This window comes from Sinocyclocheilus grahami, unplaced genomic scaffold (assembly GCF_001515645.1).
Source record: "Sinocyclocheilus grahami isolate Dianchi unplaced genomic scaffold, SAMN03320097.WGS_v1.1 scaffold268.1, whole genome shotgun sequence".
NCBI classification, from domain to species: domain Eukaryota; kingdom Metazoa; phylum Chordata; class Actinopteri; order Cypriniformes; family Cyprinidae; genus Sinocyclocheilus; species Sinocyclocheilus grahami.
In genome coordinates, this window is record NW_015505447.1 from 487,227 (window position 1) to 505,877 (window position 18,651).

At 38.2% G+C, this 18,651-nt stretch overlaps 1 protein-coding gene across 1 annotated transcript; it reads right to left on the minus strand.

Moving 5' to 3' along the window:
* Window positions 1-5,142: 5,142 nt before the first annotated feature.
* LOC107599500 (tripartite motif-containing protein 46-like) lies at window positions 5,143-18,651 on the minus strand. The gene is made up of 12 exons (XM_016291106.1): window positions 18,514-18,651; window positions 14,312-14,567; window positions 14,067-14,217; window positions 12,628-12,826; window positions 12,250-12,396; window positions 10,447-10,542; window positions 10,110-10,363; window positions 9,883-10,004; window positions 8,101-8,439; window positions 6,959-7,188; window positions 6,794-6,861; window positions 5,143-5,784 (listed from the first exon to the last, which is right to left on the minus strand). Exons 2-12 carry the CDS (start codon window positions 14,559-14,561, stop codon window positions 5,346-5,348), a joined length of 2,295 nt encoding a protein of 764 aa, XP_016146592.1. The 5' UTR covers window positions 14,562-14,567; window positions 18,514-18,651; the 3' UTR covers window positions 5,143-5,345.

The following is an 18,651-nucleotide window of genomic DNA, read 5'->3' on the forward strand; positions in this document are numbered from 1 at the left end:
AATTTGTTGGTGGATTTTGATATGAGAGGACAACAGGGGATGGACGTTTTCACTGGAAGAAGTGTTACTATGGATTAAAACGCCTTGATGGATTTATTTATTTATTTATTTTTTACAAAGTTTTTCGCTTCACAACATGTAATTTCATGGACTGGCGTTGTGTGGATTACTTGTGTATTATTGTGATGTTTTTATCAGCTGTTTGGACTCTCATTCTGACGGCACCCATTCACTGCAGAGGATCCATTGGTGAGCAAGAGATGTAAAGCTAAATTTCTCCAAATCTGTTCTGATAAATCTCATCTTGGATGGCCTGAGGGTGAGTAAACTTTCAGCAAACTTTCATTTTTTAGTGAACTTTAAGGAAACCTTCATAATTACAATGCAATGTATAGCCAAATTCTTTCAACTGATGAATATAAAATTGTTAAATGTGCTCATTTATGGTAACTTATTTTTAGACAAAGAAAAATAACCTCACCCAGGCCAGGAGACTTCAAATCAATGATTAATGATTCATATGTGAAAGTGAAATCAAGGTTACGTTAGACTCTGCAGCTTATTAACATTCATGCTGTATCCAGACTTGCATAACTCATTTTCAGATGTCTAAAATGACTTATTCAGAGGACAGAACACCTGGAAAGCGCGACACTTCTGTACTGGACTTCATTCATATTATATGATTTAACATTGATGATAAACCATGGGTCACTTACGATGCAGAACCAAACAGGTGCTCTTTGAAAATGAGTTTCATATGATTTGCTGTCTGGCCAATTCACCAGCAATTAGTTGCTCGGCTGTTATTCTAATATTAGAGTAAAATGAAATGGTTTTGCACAGGATGGAGCGGGGCGGATATCATTTGCACATAGTCAGGCCAAACACAAAATGTGGTACAAGTTTCTATCGAGGTCAGACACACTTAGTCTTGCTCAGACCGTGGAAAACCTGCCTAGGCAATGATCCTCAAAAGCTTCTATTTATCTGTGGGGAATTACTAATAGTGGGACAGATGGGACTGCTGTGAGGGGAGGGTGAAGAGTTGAAACAGTTAAACGTGACCGATCCCTCCACACCAGTGCTGCTGTCCGGCACACGAGAGGATCCATATGGAGACAGGAGAGTATTAGTGTAACGTTCATCTATACAGAGGGGGAAGGGAGTCAGGCGACAGCTTTACTTCTCAAATCTTCTTAACTAGTAATGAAACGGGGTGATTTTGATCACCATGCTTTGCGTTTCATGTGGGATGAGGATCTTGCTGAAGTTAATAGTAATGCACTTTTCTAATGCAATCCCTCCAGTAGTTATTGTGCCAAAATGGCTTATGGTTGTTGCTAGAGGCTTTAAAAGATTAAAACATCCAGATTTCCTGTTAAAGGGAATGTGGTGTCGAAAAGTGTGCTGCAGGAAAGATTTTCTGTTGGGAAAAATTGTCACAAATTATTTTACTTTAGTGAATTGGCTACAAAAAAATAATTGAACATTCTCAGCATTATTTCCCAGTAATAGTTTTAAAGTAAGATAGTTTATAAGTAAAAAAAAAAGTCTAATTGAACTTTTGACTTCAACCTTTATAGTTACTAAGATTTAGAATCTCCTTACTTTTTTAATAAGCAAAAAGTACCATAACTCTTTGATAAAGCTATTTTGTATATAGCAGGTTTGGATACATAGTTTTAATACAGCCGGGGCTAGTTTTAAAACTACATTTTTTTAAGTCAGTTTCTGTGTGGACAAAAACCTTAAAGTCTTGACTACAAAAATGACATTATTCCCGAGGTTAAAAGATACAGGTTATTCAACATACATTGAGATTTTCTGACAACATGCCCCAATAGTTTTAGTTGAGTTTTGAACTAGGTGTTTGAAAACAACATACAAAACCATTTCAAGATAAAAACACATTTGACTTTGACTTCAACCTTTATAGTTAGTTACTGAGATTTATATTTTCCCAGTGAAACAAGCCCCAGTTTTCCTATTTGCTTATGGAATCAACCAAATATATCCAGCAGTTTAGATCCTTGCTATTTCTTTGACCAAATAACTGTTGTGAAGTGAAAAGTTTGAGAGCTCATGACTATTTTGTACGCAGCATTTTTAGATACATCTGCAAACTCCATGAAACTCAATCCTACAATTAGTCAATAGACATTGCGGTGAATAAAATCAAAATATGAGCGTGCGCCGTGCAGTGGTCTGTTGAAAGTCTTTACCCTACAATAATGGAGTATTACCACCGTCTAGCCCTCCCTTCTAGTCTAGTCAGCTAGAGGCTTGCTTGACGCAGATGGCAACAACCAGGGTAGACCTACAACAGCTGGTATAGGTCTAAGCTCGTAACAAAATGGATCAACAGGCACAGCTATACGACAAGCCACCTAGACTACGGATGGACGCTTTATGGATATTTTAGTCTGTGGGGCTTCGGGAAATGACTGGTCTTATTAAACGCAAATCACAGAAGGTTAAGCAGCTGCAAAGCTTCTGAGGTATTTAAAAATTCCCCCCCTGACTGTGCATAAGACTTCCTGGTACGGATTAGAGGCTGCAGCTTCATGTGGTGTTGTGGCTACATACCTTCAGTCAGTCAAAACCCAATCTGCTGCTTAGTTTTCCTTCTCCCCAGGCCGAGAATCTCTAAATGGATGAAGAGGGGGAAGAAAGAGATCAATATGAAGATGAAGCGTGCAAAACTTTGTTGGAGATGAATCGTGGAAAATAGGAGCGAGAATGATGGAGGAAACGGGATGGATCTGTCGTTTAGATGAAAGGAGAGATGAAAGGCAGAGAAAATCAACCTATGACATACAATCTTTAAGAAATATCACCCTCAGCTCTTATTGGGCCATCACACTCCCTAGAGCAATGATTTCAGAGAAGGTGTATGTGTGTGTGTGTGTGTGTGTGTGTGTGTGTGTGTGTGTGTGTGAGAGAGAGAGAAAGGCAACGTAGTCTTGGATTTCTGTCACCAGAAACTTAAGCCAAAAGTGAAATCTATGCTTTTAAAACTTTACATTTTACGTTACATTCCATGAGAGGAAGACATTGGCCTCCTTTGGCTCATCGGCTCTCAAAGGGTCTGTCTAAGCTGAAACACACCTAACCACTCGACTTTCTGGTTTATAACCAATATGGCACCAATTAAAGGCATATGTGGATTGTCATATAAGAAGTTTTCTAAAGAAGCATATACAGACATGCGTATCTGCATAGTATCAAAACTTATTTGGCCTGTTTGGTTCATTTGAATTCTAACCAATATAAAACTGAAAGGAAAATAGGGTGCACATGTCGTATATGTTAAATAAAAATTAACAATTTTTACTGTTTAAACTACTTTTATAATAAAAGTATTTTTCATTTAAAAAGTTTAAATGTTTAACCAATTAGAAATTAGGTGACATCACTATCATACATGTCCACAATCTTCCTGACATGACAGTAGCAAGTCTCTCACTCTGCATGAAATTACTCTATATTTCTCTATAGTGCACTATTTGCCATTCACTAAATGTGAAATAGTATATAAGAGTGACCAATTTCAGACTTCTCTGTTCAAATATTTAGGGCAACAAAACTGTATTTTGGCACCCCTAGTGCAGTTAGCTCTCTCAAAAAAAAAGGCAATTTAAATCAAACAATTTACATTTTTTTGTGATATAGTTGTGATATATAAATCTATAAAACATTATTAATAATGGCAGTACTCAAGTTTTGTTGATGTAAAATCCAGCATACAGTGTTCGTGCAGATTTCTGTTTACAAGCGTATAAATTTGGCACGAAGACTCCTCTTTTGTGCTTATTCAAATGCATTGGGAAAAGCTGTTGACATATGTATATAGGCTTTTTGTATGTAAATAGAATTAATACTTTTTAAGATCTCTAAATCTTTGTCTGTGACCTTTAAGGGACATTGTTTTCTACAATTGCACATTATCTCTTTATATGCTTGATCAAAATTTTTATAAAAGTGCCATACACCAATGCATGTGTACAGCCCACTATATCTTTTTTCATATGTGACCTGGATTCCTTTTATAGCCAAATATTTAGCTAAATGGAGGCATTTGAAATAGCTCAAGTCTAATCCACCTTGCAAGAGGACCAGCACTCACATGTTTGAATAAACTGCTGCCCCCTACTGATAGAAAACAGTAATACAACATTTGCTCTGAGTATAATCTGTAAATTATATAAAGACTAGAATTTTCAGAGAATGATTTATTAGAATTATTACCAGCAGGCAAAAGCCACCATTCTCTCCAGCAGGATTCAGACTACACTCTAAAGCCATTCCAGGGAAGCACAGCTTTACGCTGGAGTGAAATCAAGCACGAGTCAAACTCGTAAAAAATATTCTCTACAAACTTCAGTATGAATTTGCATAAGGTGACATAATGGTGGGGTTAGTGCATCACACACACATACACTTTCAATCGCATAAATATTGAGTAAAGCAGTGCACTTCCAATCTATTGCATTGTATATTTTCATTCTTAAGAAGCTTCACTTAAATAATTTAGCTTTAAATATTTTCCAATTGTCCAACAGTATATGGGAATTCAAAACAACAATTTGTGTAAGCTATAAGGTGAGTGTGCCCTAATAAAATATTCAGAAAAAGTCCTTTTATATACCGACTGCAGTCTAGAAGCCACATATTTCAACAAATCAACATTCTTCTTAATCATCTAAGGCAGAAACAGAAGCATTTGGTCGGGTATTAGACGTATGTTGAGTAAATATCTTTGTAAATGCTCCAGTTGACAGCTGAAAGAGTTGGACAGATCTGTCCTGAAAGCACATGGCTAGAGGTTAAAGAGCAGATGTTTATGACAGTATTGTGGGTTATAAAATGAGGCCTTGTGTAACAGTCTGGAATTTCTGCTCTGTTTGGAGATTAATAAGCAAAAGATACTTTAATACAAGGTATATTATATCACTACAGTGTACGCAGTGTGGGTGGAATCTACTATTAAAAAAAACTTTGAGGCACATTTCCTACACTGGAGCAGAGAGGTCACCGATTATAAGCTGGGAAATATATATTTGTGCATATATATATATATATATATATATATATATATATTTGATATCATATTGTGTGTGTGTGTGTGTGTGTGTTTATATCTAGGTGAATATGCATTTTAAATAGTTTTCTTGGGTATATAGGTGGCATCAGCAAATTAATAATTCATCAGTAATTCAGCAAGCAGTGCAGCAATAAAGGCCTCTCAAAACCAAAAGAAAAATAAGAAGAGTTTTATCTTGGGTGCAATTAAAAACATCCATCTCTAAAATCGAATTATAAAAATGATAATCAATCAGAGTTCAGTTCAGTTTCGTTACACGTGATTGAATAGTGACTCGTCTCACAGGGGTTTGATTTGCATTACGATTAGCAACCAGCTCCTGTAGCTGTAGAGCTCCGCCTCCAATGAAACAGAAAGCAGGGCACACGGGGGCAGAGCAGTCCACAGGCCCCTCCCATAGTGGGCGGAGTGAGTGGGCATCGTAAAACGTGACACGCCCCTTCTCAAAGTCCAGACACACTCCTAGTCTCGGAGGCAGCGGATAGGTAACGCCAGCTGGTGATGAAGGCCCATTACTATTAGTGAAACCAGACTCTCTGTAATTGGCATTGGCATGATGGGAGTTGGCAGAGGAGGGCAGGTAGATCTTGCCCATGCCCATTGTGAGGAAAGAGAAAGGGGGAGGAGAATCTGACGAATCCTCAGCTCCACTGTCATGGCCGCTGTCTGGATCATATCTATCAGACAGAGAAGATAGATTTAAATCGTGAAAAATGGAAATCAAGAACCATCCATTTTTTTTTCATTGAATATGCTGTTTGCCCTTGAAGTGGAGTTGGAAATATCGCAATTATGAGTTCCGAGCAAATTAATAGCCAAGCAAAGTGGTATTTACAAGTGGCAAACTCAGAATTCTAGTCAAGTCACATTTATTTATATTGCATTTTATACAATAGAGATCGTTTCAAGGCAGCTTCACAGTAACAAACTGGAAAATAATGATGCAAATAAATTCAAATTTTGCTGTAAAGCAGCTCTAAATAAAACAATAGTGTCATTATTCAGCTCAAGTCAGTTCTGTGTTGATTCAGTTTGGTTCAGTAACTTTGTAAAGTTCCTAAATTATGTGAAACACGTTCAACTCCGTTATAAGAAGTGTCGATTTTGGTGTTGCAAAATTCCTCAATTATGAATCGAATTCGATTGAGCTGTAAAGCAGCTCTACAAGACAATAATGTCATCATCCAGCTCAGTTCAGTTCAAGCTTTGTTCTCATCCGATAGTGTCAGTGCAGTCAAATCAATAATATTACTGAGTGTCTTGTAAATCCCAACTAAGCAAGCCAAAGGCTACAGTGGCAAGGAGCCCAAACTCTATCAGGCTAATAATGATATTTTTCATCATTTTGAATTTGAATGTAGTTATTTGGGTTTATTGTTAACAATATTATTTTTTTGTTTTGTTCAGACTAGTGCCATGTAATGGTTCTGACTTGAATATGTGACATGTAATAGCGACCGCCCAACTCTGAGGTACAAGTTTTCCACAATCTTGAAAATAAAGGTTCTTTATTGGAATTGATGGTTCCATGAAGAACCTTTAACATCCATGGAACCTTTCCATTACACAAAAGGTTCTTTATAGTGGAAAAAGTTATCTTAACAATAACATTAGCATATCTACTTACTATTCTCATTTTTGCGGTTCATTTCTGTCCTTTCCGTTCATTTGAGATTTTGTTCTTACCTTGGACTAGCCATATCTTGAGGCAGATGAAACCACTCCTGAAGTTTGGACTCCAGGCCCACTCCAACCTGTAGAACAGAGCCAAATACAAAAAAAATCAGATAAAAAGTGATATAGAAGGATTCACAGGAAATATAATATAATTTTCTTATTTACAGAACTTGCCTTGACCAGATATGAGCCGGGCTCCACTGAGCATGCCCAATAGTGTCGACCCTGCGTTATGGCCACGTCACCCACAAGCAGATCCGCTGTCAGGTGACAGGAAGTAAGGGCCCGATCGGCGGCCTGCAGCAGGGAGAGACCAGGCACACTACGAGCACACCGCTGCTCCTTACTCACCACCAGTCTGTCCGCGTGCAGACCCCAACGAGAGTCCAGGTAAAAATTCAACACTGTCGAGGAGGTGGGAGGAAGACAACAGCGAGGGAATACGGGAGAAATTTAGAAGGGGATAGAAGAAGAGGGGAAAGAGGGACACCAAAGTATTAAGGCACCAAAAGGAGGGACGTAAGAGTGGGTGGAAAGGGAGAATAGAAGTATGTAGAATATGCAAAAGGAGGACAAGGCATAAAAACCACAATCAGGAAAACAGTAAACAAGGAAAGAAGACAAAGAAATGCACTCTGGGAATAGCGGGGTAAAATCAAGACTGCAAAAAGCAGGAAGATTTGCATTCCAGCAGACAGGCAGAGAAGAAAAGGTGTATTTCCTCATCAGTATTTCAGTTAAGGCCTATTCACATCAAAAATTAATTTACTTAATCTTAAAAATCAGATTCATGTCTTTGTATCCCTTGTTTTCATTCATAGCAGAAGCTAATGTTAGCATTTTGTCATGAACACCTGCCTTCTGGTTGGATTTTGCAAATCTTGGATTATTATTTGTAACCCGGGCCTCCATTTAATGTTATTAATAAACATTATGGAGCATTTGCTTGTGGCCACATTTACAAAGCGAATGGGTCAACGTTCACATCAGATCAAAATATTTCACTACATTGAGGGTTTTGGGTGGAAAATAAACATACTGGTGGTTTAAAGAATAAATGGCTCAAATAATCAAACGATGAGGGAAATATAAACAAAAAAAAAGATAATAAAGAGTTTTAAGGGCTATAAAAAGGGAACAGGAAAGGTTGCCATATAGCGCTGTTGTCACAAAAGCTGGAAAACGTGGAAAAACCAAAGGTTGTAGAGAAGGAGATTGGAATGGATAAAAAAAGATAAAGAGAATAGAAGATAGATGAGTATCATTTGGGGATGAATTATGTTTGTGTTGAAAAATCTTCAGAAGGTGTTTCTTACCTGGAGCTGGTGGTGTGTGTAAATATACTTCCTCACTGTATTCACCGAAGCCAGCCTTGTTGCAGCCTCTCACCCTCAACACATACACACTGTCCATCTCCAGCCTGTCAATCACCGCACAGGTCCCGGTCACCTCCTCCAATCTCTGCCAGCCCCAACGAGCAGCAGCCAATCCCCCGCGAATACCCCCTCTTGCCCCGCCCCCTGGCACCACCCCCCGCCGCCGGAATTCCACAGAGTAATGCCAGGCAGGAGTGGAGTCTTGAGGCAACCGCCAACACAAGAAGAGCTGGTCATAGGCAAGGGTTCGCTGGGTGTCAATCACAGGAGCAAGAGGGGCTGATGGGATAGGTCATTTTGGTTGGGGTTAGATTACATGACATTCCAAATTAGATTACTTTTTGCAAGTAAAGTAAGATCCAGTTTGCACCATAATATCTTATTTTTCAGATACGTTACTTTTCAATGTGTTTAATTATTGACATAACTTTCTGTGAGCTTTCCATGAAATTCTGTGCATTATTGTACACTAGTGTATCTCTCATAACACAATATTATTATATCAGCAGAGATTCTGCAGAGATTTTAAAATCATATTTAAGACATTTAGGGTGTTTTCACACCAGAAAATTCCGCTAGTTCACTTGCTTTGATCTCGACCAAATACAATGTTGATTTTTTTTTGTTTGGTGCGGTTCGCTTTCACGCTGCCCTTTTTGCAAGTGAACCAGAAACTGTAAGCAAAACCACATGTGTGCTTAAGGTCATCCATTCATTGGTTCATCCATTCAACCGTACCAGAGTTCGTTTGGAAGCGGACTGAGACCACCTCTTCAGCTATGTCTCGGAACTTGAGTTCGATTCAATCGAACCAAACAAGACAGGTGTGAATACACCCTTAAAGACCTTTTTAAGACCTGCACAAATAAAATTAATTCCATATGCCCATTCCAAACAAACCCCCAAAACTCTTGGATTGTTTTACTTAATGAAAAAGGCTATGGCACACAACTGCAAGTTTAAATACTTAAGATATATTTTAGTCAATATATACACATGTACTGAAATTAGTTTATGTACTAACATAACAATACATGCAAATTAGAAGTTGAATGATGTTGGATTTTGCTTATATGATAATAATGTGTTAAAATAAAGGGCATAAAAAGATTATTTTGTCAATACTCATATGTTAGAGAATCGGACTACAGTGATCATGCTATATTGGTTCTTTTTGTGAATCAAGACGTGCAGCGCGACCAGTGTAGTCCGATTCCCAAACTAATGACTCTTAAGTCGGCTCTTTTAAAAAAAAATCTAAACATACAGTGGTCTGATAACAAAACGAACAAGTCTTATTAGTCAGTTCTTTTAGTGAATGACGATAGTGCGACCAATGTAGTCTAAATCCCGAATTAATGACACTTATGAGTCTGCAGTTTTTGGTGAATCAAAACAAACAGTACGACCAGTGTAGTTCACGTGATTCCAAATGAATGACTCTTAAGAACCAGTTTGTTTTAGTGAATCAAATTCATACAGTGAGTCCACTGTAATCAAACTGATTCCAGAATGGAAAAGTTTTGCAATCTGGGTTTTTTAGTGAATCAAACACATGCACCTTACTGTGTAATTTTGTAAGTAAGGATTGCCAGTCTTAAATCAGTGTAGTGCTGATATGATAACCATAATGCACATTATGGATAAACAGTAAAGACAGACATTATGAGTTTGTCAGCAGCATTTTATCAAATGTTAGTGTTCCTTTGTTCATTTTCCTACCCTGAATGAAGTTCAGGTCTGTGAGGAGTTTGAGCTCTCTGGAAACATCAAGCTGAAAGTGACGGAACGAAGGATCAGCAGAAAGAGAGAAACGCTGCACAGATTCAATTGATTGGGCCAGTCTGCCAGAAAGAGAGGTAATGTTTTCAGATTTTTTTTCTGTTTTCAGATTTCGAGAACAGACATAAGTATTATCCGCATATATGAAGGTGAGTTAGCCGTCCCACCTGTTGTGTGTTATTCTGGCTGCGTGCACAAAGCTCGATGGGTCATTTTCTTTGAGCAGCTCTTGAGTGAAAGCCATCAAGCCGGCGTGTTCCAGCAAGCTCCGTTTTTCAGCCACCTGATTGGCCAAAGCCTCTGCCCTTCTCTGCCGAGAGCTTTCCAAAGCCTGGGCCAGCATTGTCTGCCGCTCGGTTAGTAACACCATTATCTCCTTCACGCAGTGAGAGAGCTGCTCTTTGGCTGATACACTGTTCACCTGCATTCATGCACACAGACAACCGTTCAGCACATCAAATACCTGCTTTCCTTTTGTGACAAAGATGGAAAAGGTGGCCGTACCCCAGTTTGAGTGATGGCATTCTCCAGTTGTGTGATCTGAGTCATCACCATGTCCTGATTGGACAGGATGTAGTTCAGCTCCTTGGTGATCTTGTCCTAGAGTTTAAAAACATTTTTAACTTTAAATCAGGCATCTTTATTGAGAAGATTAATAATAGTAATGTTGTTGCCTTATTCAATATAGTTTGGCATAAATTCTACGAGTAGAAATGTCAGAAAAGTGAGTTTGATTCATGCATTGAAAATTGTTGTGATATGTTGCATTTGTATTTTCATAATATTTATTTTTAGCAGTAATAAAAATGTAGAAATAATATTATAGCCCATTTGTTATCAGATTTTTAAAAAGATTTCAAACATCATTGCGAATGAGAAGTATAATTTTTGCTCAATGGATCATTTAGTGACCTCTCGTATCCTTTGAATCATGGGAATACTGTCATCCTAAAGAAAATCCTGTCCTGTCAGAGTAAAAGTAGCTCACTACAGAAGGATCACCCACAATGGAGTTTGTTTACTGCTGATTTCCAGTTCATAAACCATAGATCTAAGACATGCGATGAATAGACTTACACATCACCACTAAACAAACTGAACACCAGCATAATGTTTGTGAGAGATAAACTCATCTGATCACATGACATTCCCTTATTGCTGTATTTTTTTTAAAGATGCTTTAAAACCCCACACAACTTTATTAACTGCATATGGTACTGCATCAGAACTGCCATTAGGTGGCGCTGTTGCTGCATTTTAAAGTGCTACTATTATGCCATTTTTAAGGTTCCTAATTTTGTTTTGGGAGTCTCTTACAATAGGTTTACTTGCATGCAAGGTCAAAAAATGCTTTCGTTTTCTCAAAATATGCATTTAATATCACCTAATTTTCCAACGATACTCAAACGATTCGTTCAAAGCCGTTCTAAAATTCAGCCTACTCTGCTCTGATGGGTCAGATGGCCCAGTCTGTTGTGATTGGTCTACCGCATACAGCGTATGTCATTAACAATACGCCCATTGCCATAGTTCCGTATTTTGAACGCTCGATAGAAAATATAAACATCCATTCCATTATTTCTCATACTTGCAGGCTGTGATTCAGTGGAGCCAGCTGGTCCAAATAAACAGGATACTGATCCATCTTTCAAGAGCAAGCGTTTTGTGAATCCCACGTTGAACTCCCCGAGATTAAAGAAGCAGTCATCAGTAAAATGACGGGAACACAAAAAAAGACTGGTGTTCTACTGCTGTGGTACAGTGGGAAAAAAATATTTTAACCACTGGTTCTTTGCAGCATCATCTTTCGGAAGTAAAAATATAACGAATTTACTGCAGCGTAGGACACAACATCTTCCCGACATGATGTTTACCACATGAATAAACCACAGTGTTTGAGGGTGGGTCAAGTTGTTCACTGCCTGACAACGTAAAACATCTGTGGGCATTATGCAAATGTGTTACCTCCTGACATGTAGCCGTCACGGAAGTGGGATTCGAATTACTGACGACTCGTTTAGGCTGTTCGATTCTTTCTTTTGGGAGACAATAACTTTGCAGATTGTTTACATTCACATACAGCTACATTACACACTGCATGAAAGGCAATATTCAAAATGGCATTATAGGGGCACTTTAAAAAATGTGAAAGCCCAGCAGTTTTTAACTACATTTGTTTATTTGCCCATACTTAGCTTCTAAAAATGTATTAAATCAATTTCTTTAAAAGAGAAAACCATGGCAACTTAAAATGACAGTCATGTACGCCAGGTACATCATTCAAATAGAGGTGAATTGAAAACATACCTTAAGAGTCTGGTAGGCTTGGGTGACGGGTGCAATCTTGTGACCCGCATGAATTCTACGCAGTTTACAGAGTGAACAAAGAAGCATCTGACATGACTTACAGTAAAACTGCAGCCTCTCCTGATCATGTTCTGGGCATGTCAACACCTAGAGAGACGGAAAGAAACTTTACGATGCTCTGTTGATAAAATTAAGTTGCATCTGCATATTTATTTTGTGAATATTCAGTTTCACTCAGAAATACAGCATATTATGGAAGTAAAAGGGATTGTGAATTCAGTTTTATGTAAAAAAAAAAAAAATGCATCAGACCCTGGACTTCAAGGTGTGAGAGGTAATTTGGTAGTAATCCTGGGCGCTCCAGGAGAAGCGGCTTACCTTTGGCCTGAAGTTGAGGGTGGGCTGAACATGTTCGTGCTGGGCGCGTGGAGTGCCCCAGGGGTGGTAGAGTTTGAAGCACTCATTACAGAAGCTGGCTCTGCAGTCAGCACAGCCTTTAGTGGCCTCCAGGGCCTGTGGGGGTTTACAGAACTGACACATCACAGCCACACTGCCCAAACTCACTGTGTGCCTGTACCTTCAGAAAGCAAGAGAGAAAGAGAGAGATCCTTCAGTGAAGCGTTTGTTTATTTGTCTGTATGTGTTTTTTTTCATGTAGACATAGTAACACGCTGGGTAAATTGTGTATTCAAGATTCTACTTAAGATTACTAGGTCACTAATCAAGTAAATAAGTATAAATCCTCAAAATATTTTTATATTATATTATAAATTAATTATAATTGAGTATTTAGGGTTATATTTAAGATTCCTAGGTCACTAATTAAACAAGAAAATAAGTATAAATCCTCAAAATATTATATTATATTATATTATATTATATTATATTATATTGTGTATTTAAGATTCTATTTAATGACTAGATTACTTGTTCAATTAAATTCAAACTTATCACATAAGTAAATAAGTATAAATGCTCAAATGATAATTATATTTCATTACAAAAATATAATATTGTGCATTTAAGTTTCTATTTAAGATCACTAATCGAATAACTTAAGTATAAATACTGAAAATATATGATATTGTTTCATTTTAAATATATAATATAATATATAATTTAGTGGTCGACCGATATATCGCCACGGTCGATATTTGGCATTTTTCAAATATCGGCATCTGCATCATTAACATCTAATTTCAAAAACCTTGCAAACTTAATCGAATCCAGCTGTGAGATCTTATGAAGTGTGCATTTGTATCCTGCGTGTACTCTGCATGACGGTTGGTCCATGCGAACTGAATACGGACAGGAGGAAAGTTCAGCTTCACTGGAGATGCACGATCGACAAACTTTAAACTCGTGATTTCAAAATATGCTGCGCTTCATGCTTTTGCCCACTGCCATATTCATGTCATTTTCACTGTGTGCTGTATGTAAAACGAGTGTTACCTTGACTTTATTTGAAAAAATGTGATTCCCAATGCGTACAAACTTCCCAGAATACTGAGTGCCCTGTTGGTTACAGTGTTTACTTCCTTTTTAATTATATTGTATTAAATATTTGTTTATTTGTGGAAAAATACTTTGTCATTTAAAATATAAGCATGTTTATTTTACACATTTGTTTTTTAACCCATTTTCAAATTATTTCATATTTAAGATTTCATTCTTAAATATTAAATTAAATAAATAAAATTATATTGGCTTTATATCGGCCACCCTGCTTTCCAAGATTACGGCATTGGGTGTCAAAAAACCAATATCGGTCGACCACTAATATAATTTCAATGTACTTGAATGTGTGTATTTATTACCTTTCCACAATTCTCTCCAGTGTAAGGTTCCTCATGCACTCAGCCAATCCTCTCTCACCTAGTTCCACATCTCGTCCACAGGGGGCGCAATGAAAAAGCATGACAAGTGGAGGGCCTTCCTTTCGCCTGCGGCCTGGGTATGTCCCAGAACCTAAACATACACACACAATCAGATAAACTAAATATATATCAACCTGTTTATATGACTTTGAAGATGGTGCATACTCTTTCTTGTCTGTACACACCTGAGCGCAACAGGCGGTCCACGCGGTCAGACTTGGGCATGGGCCTGCGCATCTGCCGTGGGGACCGCATGTTGGGGGTAGAAGCGGGCGAGTTGGGCTCCGGGGGGAGCTCGGGCTGGGGATACCCGCTCTGAACCAGCACCTCGGAGGCACACATGAGACACACGCTGTGCAGGCAGGGAAGTACAATGGGCTGCTTCACAATGTCCTTGCACACAGGACACAGCAATTCCTGCTCCATACTCTTCATATTGGACTGGAAAAAATGAATGGAGGGTGAAAAGAACGAAGAGAAGAAGAAAGCTCTTACAAATATTGACTACAGTAAAATACCATTATAAAAGCACAGCATAGGCTACAGTTATATTATGAGAGTTTATTATCAGATAAAAATATATTTAAAAATGAATTACGTACATTGCTGTTCAAAAGTAATATTTGTTTTGTTTTTGAAAGCCATTTCTTATTCTCACCCAGGCTGCGTCAAAAATTTTATCAAAAATACAGTAAAAACAGTAATATTGTGAAATATTATTACATTTTAAAATAAGTTTTAATATATTCATATTTTATATTGTATGTAAAAGTCTTGTCAATGTTGGTCGTATACTTTTTTTAATTAAAAAAAAAACTTACTGACCCCAAACTTTTGAATGGTATTGTATGTCCATAAATTAATTTCATTGTAATGGTGCAATTAGACATCTTAAATCAGACTTTAATTAATAATTTGTGGAGAACAAAACATATTGTAACAATCACAACATAACTTATCCAAGTACCACATGTTCCCAGATCAACATCCTTAACCCCTCATAACCCTGAATGTACCTCTAAAATCAGAAATGCTATTCCAGGGCCTAAACTCAACCCTAACCCTAAAATCAATATATTTGATAAGGGTTAATCACATAAACCCTTCTAAGAACTTTTTTTTTAATTACAATTTACACATTTTGCTACATGTTTGCAGCTTAGCAAATAAGCTATGCATTGTATCAGTATGGCATCCCCTGGTCTTAGTGTTACTATAGCATCAAGCACTACCAGCTGAACTGAACATTCAGAGAATGCCACAGCCAGATAATCCCTAAATTTAACTCCTTAAAGTCCCCATGAAATCAAAATAAGTTTTTTGGGTGTTAGTATCAATGTTAGTCTTAAGGTTATCTATTGGGCAGTGTGCTCCAAAACAGTGACAAAATTCGCATTGAGAAGATATAAGCATTCAAACTTGCAGTTAGTCACTTCTGCCAAAACGGCTCAACTATTTTTTTGACGTCACATCGTACTTCAGCGTCTCATCAAACTTTCTGTCCAATCAAATGCTCTCTAGAATCCGAAGCGCCCCCCCCTTACACTATAAAATAGACGCTGAAGCCGCGGCTGAAATCGGTCACTTGTCCACAGAATTAGTATTTTCTGTACACTGAATGGCACGTAGTGCACTATATAGGGGACAGGGAATGATTCAAACAGTGTAAATATGCTTTCCATTGAGGAAAAAAAGAAGTCTGGTTTTGCGCTGTGTCACACTAACCACCGCACCACACACACACTCTGCTCCGGTCCAGAGACACGATAGCACGAAGCGGATCACATGCGCGAATCGGCGCAGACCACATAATGTATCAGAGCTATTTGAATTCTACACAGAATGCTATATTTTATAGCAATATGGATGAGATTGTGGCTGGCATACCCTGTCAAATGTGGCTTTAAGGAACTCAACGGCTCTAGCCCAAGCTGTGATACAAACTAACGCTATTGGCTATTTTAAAAATGGGCGGGGCTGCTTGATATGTCCCGCCCTGTCTTCCTGTTTCAGTTAAAATGACGTCAACACATAGAGTAACGCTGCGCGTTTCTAAGCAGTTCAGAGGACCTTTAAAGGCACAATATGTCATTTTCGCCGCTAGAGGGCACGTATTCAAAATAAACAAAGAATCAAAGGCGTAGTTTGATGACGCCGTGACTGAGTGTGGAATCATGGGAGCTGTCGTCTTCATCCCCACAGCCGATGCAATCTGACGGGACTCGGGCAGAAATCATGTTCATGGAAGAGCTAATGATTTATTAACATAGTAGAATGAAGCAGGGTGAGGCTGAAAGCCGTCGAAGCGAAACGAGGCCGCTGAACGAGTGTGACACACGGCTCGAAAGCAGCAGAGCTTTTATTATGTCACAGTCGACTGCTTCCGCTCCTTCCGGTCGTGCGTATGTGGGGTAAAGCAGCGCTGTTTTATCATACTAGATACATTTGAAAGTTCTGTTATAATGCTACTCTGTGCGATCGTCACCGGTCTAATAAAACGCACAACATATTAATTCGTCTTTGGTGTTTCCATGTTTTCTCTAGGAAATTTAGGGTGTATGACGTCAAACACAATGACACTATGGACACGCTCCGTGTCACTAGTTAAAATAGCTTATTTCTCTGGATTTAAACATTCTTTGAAACATTTGGGATAATGTAAGTACACAAGTCAGCAAAATATATATCACTGTTCTAGTGGTTTTTGGATATTTTAATAAAAAAAATCTTACATATTGTGCCTTTAAGTCATATTTGGAACAGAACATTTGGGCTCTATGAAGAATTATGATGACTCTGTTGCACACCGATTTAAATAAAGAGGAAAAAGAGACTAGATTTTCATGCTGCCTGGTTGCTAAGAGAGACATGCACACCTTTATAAATAGCTGTCTCTGGTGCACTGCTACTGGCCTGCAATGCTCTTTAAAAATGGATGGTGTGCTGATGTTCATGATTTAAGCAGACAGCTGGGTGACACTGGAAGCTCTGGAAAGGCCACATCAGCTTAAGAATGACCTTGTCCTTCAGACTAGCATGGTAGAGACATATTTGTGATGACTGTTTGAAGACTGACTGAGCAACAGCACCACAAATGAATCTGACACCTGTTTTTAAAAGTTTTTTTTTTCCAAACATGCATGAACAGTTTTCATCTCCACAAAAACATACAGTATGCACAAATAAAACTTTAAAAAATGAGTTTAGTAACTTTGACCTCTAGAAACCACTGTGACAAAGAAATTCTATAATTAATTGAATCTGAAAACCATTTCCCATGCAAATAAAATAGGCTGGTTTAGCCTGGTTATAATTATTATTACGCTAGTTATTAGTTAACCACTGGCCTGTCCCATTCAATGGCAATGTCATTGTAAAATCTAACCTATATATTTTCGTTAGACAAGAATTTTTGCTGATGTTCATGATTTAAGCAGACAGCTGGGTGACACTGGAAGCTCTGGAAAGGCCACATCAGCTTAAGAATGACCTTGTCCATCAGACTAGCATGGTAGAGACATATTTGTGATGACTGTTTGAAGACTGACTGAGCAACAGCACCACAAATGAATCTGACACCTGTTTTTTAAAGTTTTTTTTTTTTCCAAACATGCATGAACAGTTTTCATCTCCACAAAAACATACAGTACGCACAAATAAAACTTTAAAAAATGAGTTTAGTAACTTTGACCTCTAGAAACCACTGTGACAAAGAAATTCTATAATTAATTGAATCTGAAAACCATTTCCCATGCAAATAAAATAGGTTGGTTTAGCCTGGTTATAATAATTATTACGCTAGTTATTAGTTAACCACTGGCCTGTCCCATTCAATGGCAATGTCATTGTAAAATCTAACCTATATATTTTCGTTAGACAAGAATTTTCTATTTTAATCTTACTCTAAAAATCAAAACGCATGCTTTAGGAATGCCTACAGCAGCTTAAATGCACGCTTGGGCTTCTTTATCGTCGCGCGGTCATTCAGCAATGTCAACTGGCATCCCATGTCACCCCATCCCGCGGAACCAAAGTTTAACGTGATTTTACTACAAAATAAACGCGACTGAGGTTTGACCTACAGACATGACCGTATAACCGGTTAGCACGGCTCGTGCTGTATTCGGCAGCGCCCTTACCTTCACCTGAAATCTGGGCGCCATTACGGGATGCTGCTGTCTTTACTTCGCATGACAGCACTGCTGTCGCAAATCACTGCGACTTACCGAGATACACATTTTTAATTGCAATGAATGTAAAGCCTACTTACAGGTTCCAGCCAGCTTAATAAATTAAATTAATAAAACACCGCATGCTGAAGAAGCTTCACACTGCCACATGCACGATGCGGATTAAATGCATTCTCTATTTTTCTTGCAAAACATACCGTTAATGTTCCGTTTCGTCGCAGTAGATCATTAGGCTATATGTCAATGGGGAAATCTTCCGTTGGCAGCCATTGCCTCTTTCAGGTTGAAATGTAGGTTAGTAGGATGTCGCTACATCCGCACGCAGCTGGAGATGC

Bases quoted from the DNA above. Each gene is read 5' to 3' on its own strand.
- LOC107599500 (XM_016291106.1), bottom strand. From the start codon at position 14,561: ATGAAGAGTATGGAGCAGGAATTGCTGTGTCCTGTGTGCAAGGACATT. The intron at 10,005-10,109 runs GTGGGACGGCTA...TCTTTCTGGCAG, and splicing joins GCCAGAATAACACACAACAG to ACTGGCCCAATCAATTGAAT. The intron at 5,785-6,793 runs GTAAGAACAAAA...TCTGTCTGATAG, and splicing joins CAAGATATGGCTAGTCCAAG to ATATGATCCAGACAGCGGCC.